General features: G+C 42.2%; 1 protein-coding gene across 2 annotated transcripts in view; it reads left to right on the forward strand.

The window, feature by feature from the left end:
* Nucleotides 1–9,459, forward strand: part of TNNT2 (troponin T2, cardiac type) — a 31,557-nt gene that overhangs the window by 5,626 nt on the left and 16,472 nt on the right. Inside the window, exons 2-6 of one of the 2 annotated variants that reach the window (XM_027843423.1) lie at nucleotides 249–297; nucleotides 2,614–2,624; nucleotides 2,726–2,740; nucleotides 7,463–7,525; nucleotides 7,874–7,903. In XM_027843423.1, the coding sequence (XP_027699224.1) occupies nucleotides 263–297; nucleotides 2,614–2,624; nucleotides 2,726–2,740; nucleotides 7,463–7,525; nucleotides 7,874–7,903 (154 nt within the window). In that variant the 5' untranslated portion in view covers nucleotides 249–262. The remainder of the gene's footprint in view (nucleotides 1–248; nucleotides 298–2,613; nucleotides 2,625–2,725; nucleotides 2,741–7,462; nucleotides 7,526–7,873; nucleotides 7,904–9,459) is intronic. The other variant, XM_027843424.1, reaches the window with a different exon arrangement.

The following is a 9,459-nucleotide window of genomic DNA, read 5'->3' on the forward strand; positions in this document are numbered from 1 at the left end:
CCTACTGCCATGAGTGAAGCTTGTCAAAGGGTAGTGCTCCCAGGGTGTTTGCCTTGGAGAGCGCAATGAGCAGAGCCTGAAGAATCGTGGGAAGCCCCCATGTGAGGCTCCCGAGAGAACCCTCAAAAGGCTCCCCTGCCTTTGCCCCTTCCCAAGCCCCCACCCACCACTGCAGTCCTTCTCACAGAGCTGAGGAAGGAAGATGGGTTGTGTTGATTCTTTTCTATTGACTTTCTTTCTCTTTGGAGGGGGAGCAGACGCCATGTCGGACACAGAAGTTGTGGAGGAGTATGAAGAGTAAGTGGCAGGCCCCCTCCCCTCCCCGGTTTTCTGTGTTCTCTGTCTTCTCCATTCCCAGTCCCTGGTCATCCACCTCTTCGGGGTGTCCATTCTCTGGGGTCCCTGGAGAGGCTTACCTGAAAATGACTCTTCATTTTCAACACTGTCTATGGAGGGGTTCATATCACAGCCATTACCTTAGGACTGGAGATGGATTTGGAAGTTCGGCAGGATGAGATTTCAGTATCCTAGCAGGGTTGGGTGGGGTGGGGAGGAAAGGATACAAACATTCTATCTGTTTGAGTACCTGGTGAATGATCCAAAGAACCAAGGCAACTGGGAAGGTGACTCTGTCGAGAAGTTGAGGCTTGGAAAGGTTATATTGGTCATCCTAGGTCACATAGGCAATGTCATCCCAAAAGAGCCTAGACTGTCATTCTGGGCTCTAGAACCTCCTCAGCAAGAAATGGCTTAGTTTAATGAGTAGTAATCTGGCTTTGGGATCAGGGAAGACCTTACCTCAGTGCCCCAGGCAATTCTCAGGGACAATAAATTATAGGGGAATCCCTGATCTTCATGGAGAGGGAATCATTTATTATGCATTATATGCATAATATATGTGCATAATATGCATAATATATATGCATAATATGCAATAAATGCAATAAGCATTTATTAAGCACCTACTATATACCAGACATTTTATTAAGTATTTTATAAATATGATCTAATTTGATCCTCACAATCGCTCTAAGAAATAGGTGCTATTAATAATAATAGCTAACATTTATATAGTGCTTACTATGTGACAGGGACTGTACAAAAGAACTGCCATCTATTTGTTTGATCCTCACAGAAACCCTGGGAGATAGGTGCTATTATTACCTCATTTTACAGATGAGAAAACTGAGGTACTTAACGTTAAACTGAGGTTAAGTGACTTCCTCAGGGTCACATGATTAGTAAGTATCTCAGGCTAGATTTGAACTCAGATCTTTCTGGCTCCAGGCCCAGGGCTCTATATACTGTACCACCTCTTGGCCTCTCTCAGAGGAAGAGAGTTTCCTCACTAGGAGTTTCTCACTCAGATAAAATCACAAGTCAGAGGGAAGAGCCCTTCTTTAACAGAAAAGCTCTTTGTAGACCAGAAAGTGTTGTATAAATGTGTTATCATCAATATTATCAAGCTTATCTTTTTTTATTGAGTTTAGATAGAAATGTTCCTGGAACATGTTACTAGCCTGTTATTATTCTTTCATATTTAAGGAGTCAGTCAGTCAATCAACATGTATTAGGTGCTTACTATGTACCAAGTATTGTGCTAAGCATTGGGGATACAAATAAAGGCAAAAGCTAGTTCCTACTCTGTTGTTCTGTGAACTGTTATGCAGATGGATAAATGACTTGTAATTAGATTAGAGTATTGGGATGTAAGCTCATCCAAAGATATTGGGATATTATTATTAACATTCTAACTCATCTTCAATACTCATGACACATCAGTAGTAGAAATCAATCAAAAACTTACCAAACACCTACAATATACTAGGTATTTGAGGATAAAAGAAGTAGAAGACATAGTCCCTGTCTTCAGGGAACTCTAGTGGCCCTGACTACAATACTAATAATAACAATAATGACAACAACAATAATAATTGCTAGCATGTGTATATCATTTTAAGATTTGCAAAGTACTTTACAAATATTGTCTTGTTTTATCCTCACAAAACTCTGGGAGGTAGGTGCTATAATTATCCCAATTTTACAGATGAGGAAACTGAGTCATGAATACTATAGGACATATATTATAGGATATAGATACTATTGGATAAATACTATAGGATAAATATTATAAATACTATAGGCTGAAGAGGTAGATAGAGATCACTGTGGGCAGGAATAACCAGGGAAGGCTTTATGGAGGTGATGGGACTTAAACTGGTCCCTGAAGAATACTCAGGATTTGGATAGGGAGAGAGAGGAGAGAAAGGCATTTTCGTAGTTGGAGGTTAGGGAGTGGAGCAAGTGGGAAATAACATGAATGAAATGGCACCAAGTTGAGAATGAGGAAAGCATTCCTGGGAGCAGTGTAGCTGAAGGAGAGAATGCATTTAGGGAAGTAGGGGGAGATTACATAGTAAAGACAGGTTGGAACCAGATGGTGGAGGGGATTCACACAGATGCTCAGGCAGGGCACATTTGTCTGCACACACTCATGTGCATGTTTGTGTGTTCATATATCGTTTATGTGTGTAGGTAGGTAGAAAGGAATAAAAGGTTGTGAAGGACTATCTGTTGGCTCACCATGGAATAGCATTTCATTTTTCTTTTCAGGGAGCAGGAAGGTAAGAGCTGGAGATTCGTCATCATTTGGATCAGAAGAAGTTTTGTTTTGAAACTCACTCATCTCTCCTGTTTTTCTCTTCTCTCTTCCTCCTTCACATAGAAGAGGCTGAGGAAGGTAAGTGTCTAGAATCATTTCAGTGTACATAATGGGGAGAAGGGAGATTGGTCCATGGAATCAAGGACAGCCTGTAATCTCTGAACCATCTGATTCTCCGTTCTAACTTTCCCCAGAAGGTAGATTCCAATCAGAAAGCCAAAATTGATCATTTTTTTTTCCAGTAAAATTGATCATTCTTAACAGGCCAATCAAAAGCCCTCCTTCCCCATGCATAGGGTCTAGGTCTAGGGACTGGACCTGTGATTTCAATGATATTGGAATTCCCAGGTGAGGAAACTCCCTCTACCAAATCTTGTAGAGTGGCTTCCCTGAGGGGCCTAGCTAAAATGTTTCGACCTCTCTCCTTTAAAGAAGCTACCCATTTATTCCTGCCATTTTTCCATAACCACTCCCTAACACATGAACTATTCTCTTTCTAGCTCCCTCAGTCAGTCAGTAGTCAACAAGTATTTATTAAGCATTTACTGTATTCCAAGGCAGTGTCTCAAGAGCAGGGGATACAAAAAAGTGCAAAAACATGGTCCCAGCCCTTAAGGAGTTCATATTCTAATGAGAGAAAAACATGGAAAATTGCAACCATGAGATCTGGACGGTATTAAGTAGATGTGCCCATCTCATTGGATGACCATAGAATTTAGCATTTCCCTTTCCTTAAAATGCTAAAATGATAGCAATCCTTAAGAGATAATATACCCTTGCTCCACCACATTGTCCAAATGACAAGTAGGACCTCAAACCATCAGAATGTCTAGAAAAAAAAAAAGCATTTCTGTGGTACTCATAAACCAACTCGGACAACTTCCCTTTTATAGGCGAAGCTAATTCTCTGGTCAAGTCATTACATGTAGCTTTTAAAGTCAGGAAATGAGTTTCCTATGGAGAGAGGATTTTTCAGGGTTTGGTCATCTCCTGTGTGATGACATTAGGAGTGGGTCAGAGGTCAAAATTAGCAAGTGTCCTTCCTTGCCAAATGCATAATTTATTCCCTAGTATAGGCTGCCTCACTGGCCAAATGGCCTTTGGGATAATATCTATCTCTGCTTATGAGAGAAACCCAATTGGGAGGAGCAAGGCAAAGAAGATGAGGGGAGGGAAAAGAGCGGGGCAAGAGTGAGAGGGTTATTTTGAAGACCACTAAGTGTTTCGGGAGCTGTTTGGGGAATTTCTTGCACCACCATAGCTGGACTCAGACCTGCACTGGCATTCCAGGAAGTATCTGCATAAGGTGGGTCACCCTTGGGGCTTGGTTCCTGGGAGATGTGCCAACTTTTTACAACAGGGTCTTGGGTGGGGCTTAGGCTTCTTGGCTTTGGGATCAACGTGTCTGCTGTGTGTACTGGGATTTGCTTTCAATGCTTTCCTGTTTGGTGGCGTCCTGAGCTCAAAGAAGCATCAAAGAGCATGTGATTTAATGTTTTCTTCTTTAGCAGCTACACTGCTATGTTAGCCATGAAGGGATTTCCAAATCAACCTACAGAAGCTTAGAGAAACAAAATTACTCGTCCCTGGCCACATGACTGGTTAAATACCAGGTCTCCTGATTCCAAGTTCAAGGCTCTTTCCATCCTACCACATTAGCTGTCCTTTATGTGGCCTAACAAATTTTCTATAGCTCTACTAATGTTTATACCTGAAATGGGGTGGGACCATCGTGAGTTTGAGTTTCTGGCTGGTAGAGGAGATAATGGAAGATAAGGGTACAATGTTCACTATTATCCTCAGCTTTCTGCTGCCAAACTAACCTTTCTCACTTTTCCTCTTCGCTGCTGCCACTCCCTGTGCCTCAGAAGAGGAAGATTGGATAGAGGAAGAGGACGGTAGTACAATATTTCATTTTACTACACTTCCTACAACTTGTCACAATGATATACCCCAGACTTTTTCAGTGGGGAGATAACCATATATGTTACCTGCAGTGGGGAGGAGGAGAGGGGTTGATCAGAGTGTTCATGTGTTTCTGTCTCTGTCCTTTTTCTATTAGTCCTTCCATGGTCACTGATAATGGCCCTAGAATCTTGCCTTCTTCAGGGCTGTCTACTCTTTTTTTATTTGTTCCACATTCTTTCTCTTGGGGACCTGGACAGTTGGGGTCCTCCCAACCTCTTTACTTCCTGGTTGCTTCCCCTCCCCTCCTTCTCCATCAATCTACAAGATCTAAGAGGTCACCACCTGCTAGAGGCAGACATGCTACTAGAGAAGAAGTTTGCCCCCCTCTTGCTGCCACGAGAGAAAGTCAGAGAGGCCTATCTCCACAGTCAAGGAAAGTCAGAGGGGCTAGGAGCTCCTAAAAATACTGGGTCATGGCCTCAGAATGATACATTGCAAAGAATACTGGATTGGAAGTCAAGAGACTTGGGTTCTAGACCAAGCTCCATCACTAACTAGCTGCCTGACTATAGACACTTCACTTTACTTCCCTTGGCCTCAGTTTCCTCATCTGTAAAATGAGGCTTTGGACTAAATGCACTTAAGGACCTTTATAATTCTAATGTTGTGTCTAAGCCTCCTAACCAAACGTTTTCAATCACCAAGACTTTTTCTACACAATGAAGATGCCATCACTTTATCAATCAGCAACTAACAAGTATGTGTCCATGGTACTGTGCTGCATTACAAACTGAGTAGAAGGAATGGCATTGAAGGATGTCATCAGATATATTATGAGATAAAAAGTTAGGCTAGTCAGTTAGGGAGAGTGAGAGATAACTGACAAACACCCCACAGCAAATACTCTATTGCGATCCATACAATAGCAAGAAACTTAGAGGAAAGTCCTTAGCATGTTGGGTGACTGTGGTGGTATATTTATGGGAGTATTTGGACAAAAGTCACCCAGGATGAGCAGGTGGAAGGGCTGAGATCTCCATCATTGATAATATGACCACAGATCCATTGAGATTATAGGAATTCTGACCTAGATGGTACACTGTCTTTCACCTGTCTATTCTAAGGTGGATGGACTATTTTTATACAAATATATGGATGAAAACAGAAATATTTGACCAACTTTTATTTTGGCCAACATACATATTTTTTGAGTACAGTGTAAGCTCACAGCCTCACCATGGCTGCCCCATATGAACAAGTCTCTCTAGACTTAAGAGATTTACTTTCAAAGATGATACCAATTTCATACAAGAAAGGGACAAGATTCCAGGGTGGAACAACTCCTCTTTCCTTCTTGCATTCCTCTACCCCTACCCCAAGAGTGGAAATAGTTTCAGATGGTATCAGGTCAATGGATAGAACTTTCATAACAAAAATTCAGAGTATTTGTTATTCGATGCCACAAACATTTGTTAATTATTTACTATGTTCAAGGCCTGCCCTAGTCCTTAGGGATAGATAACAAGGCAAAAAAGAAACAGTTCTGCCCTCAAGAACTTGCATTCTACTGGTAATATTCTTTTTGCTGCCATCGAGGAAGGGGTTGGGGGGAAGGAAAGGTCAGATTAGCTGCTGCTCCCTTACCTTTTTGAAATGTGGCAGACTGACCCAGTCTAATCCAGCTCTTTGGAAATGTTGAGGTCATGTCTCTCCACTGTCTCCTACTCAGAACAATTTAAGTCTGGATGCATCATTCTTTTGTGGTATTGACCAGACCACCTTCCCATTCCAGCTTTTGTATACTTCTAGAAAAGTCTTAGTGGATAGATATCAAGCCCCCCCCCACCTCTAAACTCAAAAAGATCAGATTTCACCCTCTATCCCTAACATACTAGAATCATGGAATCTCAGAGTTGGAAGGAACATCAGTAGAATGCAAACTACCTGTGGGCAGGGAATTTTCATTTTGTTGTTGTATCCTCAGTGTCTAGTACATTTCCTTGCAGATAATTGAAGCATAATAAATGTTTGTTGAGTTGAATTGCATTGGACTTGAACAGGAATATCCTGTCAAAATCTCTGACGAGTATTCATCCAATTTCTACTTAAAGACCAATAATATAATAATAGAAAGCCCACTGTCTGTTGAGACAGCCCATTACACTTTGGTATAGGCTTAATTGTTAGGAAGTTTTTCCTTACTTGGAACCAGCATTTGCCTCTCTGCAACTTCTACTCACTGTCTCTTCTCTAGGACCAAGCAGACCAAATAAAATCCTTTTTCTACCTATCTCTTCAAATGTTTGAAGACAGCAATCATTTATTTTTAAGCCTTCTCTTTCCCTTCCTTTCTTTTCCCTCCCTTTCTTTTTCCTTCTCTTTCCTTCTCTTCTTTTGGTCTTTCCTTTCCTTTCCTTGCCTTGCCTTGCCTTTCCCTTGCCTTCCTTTTTTCTCCCTTTCTCAAGTTACACATCTGCTATTGCTTTGCTATATCTTTATACAGCATTCTCCTCACCATCTCGACTGCCTTCTTTGGATTATCTTCCATGCTATAGTTTATTAATGCCTTACCACCACCACCCCCACCACCCCCAATTGTGGTGACTGTAAGTGAACATAATGAATGAAATGAAAATTCACTTCCAAGTGTTCCTTCTCAAATTCCTGGCTATTTCCTGGGTTTGAGTTTTGGGGGAAGATATGAGTAAGTTCTATTATCCAGAACAGGTTCTCTGATTTCAGTCTGTGTCCTGATTGTAACTACAATGTGCCTCTCTGAGTCTATTTCCAAGGTCCTTTCTCTGTCCTTGGCCCTAGTTGTCTACTCTAGAATCTGTGTTATCTAGGAGAGTACAAATCCCAGTCATTCACTGCCCTTTCCACATCATCCAGAACAAGAGCCGGCTGCTGAAGAGGAAGAAGCTGAGCCAGAGACTGAGGAGAGCAAGGTAGAAGGTACGACAGTGGGATGGGGTAGGTGGAATTGATAGTCAAGATGAGGGAAGTGAAAGTTAGATACCTAGATGAACCTAAAAGCTTCTCTCTCTTTTTTTTTAATAACCTGGCTAGTTATGAAGGTTCCCTTCTTATTTTTGTTTCAAAGAGAATTCCACCGTGGAATAATGGCTTTAGGATCAGAGTGTCTCTCATTCAGAACCGACCACAGCTTGAGATAGTCCAGTGAACAGGCTGGAACTTTCTTTGTGGTTGACAATCAGACCAATAGCAAGGGAAGGGTTATATTCCTGTGGAGCTCTTGGAGCTCAGGACTGTGTCCTTTACCTGCCTTTTTTTGTTCTTTAGAAACAGAAGAAGAAGTTAAAGAAGGGGAAGGTAATTTGGGAATGATATTGATCTGTGCGGAGGTGAGCTGGAGTGTGGTGGACACGGGTGCAGGGAGGAAGAGGTTTCCAACAGCGGAGGAAGGAAGGAGAGGGGGACTTTTGCCCATATTTCTCCTTCTGGTGGAGATGTTCTAGACTCCAAATGGGATGAGTGAAGTGAAGAGGAAAGATGTGCTAGAGCGGGTGGATAGGAGCAAACTCTCTGGCAGACACATGGTTGGGATGTCAAAATCTCAATGTTTGCACCTTCCAAATCCCTGACAATTTACCCAGGTTACACAGAGAGAAATTGAATCTGGGGCAGTTAAAAAGACCCCATGTAGTACTCCAAATACCTTATTGTAGATCTCACATTTGTTGTTGTTTGGTCATTTTCAGTCATGTCTGACTCTTTGTGACCCCATTTGGGGCTTTCTTGGCAAAGATACTGGAGTGATTTGCCATTTCCTTCTCCAGATCATTTTACAGATGAGGAAACTGAGGCAAACAAGGTGAAATGATTTGTCCAAGGTCACACAACTAGTAAGTGTCTGAGGCCAGATTTGAACTCAGGCCTTCCTGACTCCAGGTCCAGACTCTAACCACTGCACCACCTAGCTGGCCCAGATCTCACAAAATAGCAATTAAACCAATGGAGTCCTGAGCTGTAGCCAGCATTTGGCCATTTGGCTGAGGATAGGAGAAGGATGGGAGGATGGAGGTGCATGGAGAGGAAGAGATGTCTCCCCAGTGCACACTCAACCCTTGCCTTTCTAAGATACTATTGGGTACAGACAGTCCCAAATGACTGAGAACCCTAAATAGCAGATAATGAAAAAACACTTCTATATATGCGAGATGATTTGGAGGGTGGGGAGACAGAATATTTTTCTGGATTCACATTCCTTTAAGCTAAATCACTCAAATTACTTTGTACTCTTTAGATGGGGAGAAGTAACTGACTTCTACTGTACATAATCTACAGGCAGATGAATGCAACTTGGCTGCAATGCCCATTTTAGTGGTCCCTTGGGCATATACCATGAATGGGTTAGCAGAAAAAGCAGGTGTTGAGGATAGTTTGGAAGAAAGAGAGGACAGAGGCTTACTGTGGGCTTGAAACACCACTAGCAGCTGCCCTAGCTTGGAGTGACTCACCCTTGGGGGCCTGCATAGAGTCCAAGGGGAGTAATCTGAGAGGGTTGGGGGATGTGGGAGGGGAAGAATTCTGGGGTAGCAGCTTTGGAAGACTATTTACCAAAGATCTCTCTCACTCAGAGGTGGGGGTAGGGAGTCATGTGCTGGGGGCACTGCTATATCTGCCTGGGAATTTGGGGATCTTAGTATCAAATACACATAACATGATACAGGAGAAAAGACTCTGGATTGGGAGTTAGAAGACTCCTGTTTCAAATCTTGGTTTTGCTACTGTCTCGCTGTGGGACCTTGAGCAAGTCATTTCACTTCTCTGGACCTCAGTTTCCCCATTTGTAATATGGGGGGTCGACCTAGATCAGGAGTTCTTTTTTAAATTTAATAGTATTTTATTTTTCCAATTACATGTAA

The sequence above is a fragment of the Vombatus ursinus genome, unplaced genomic scaffold (genome assembly GCF_900497805.2).
Source record: "Vombatus ursinus unplaced genomic scaffold, bare-nosed wombat genome assembly UNPS02014909.1, whole genome shotgun sequence".
NCBI lineage: Eukaryota > Metazoa > Chordata > Mammalia > Diprotodontia > Vombatidae > Vombatus > Vombatus ursinus.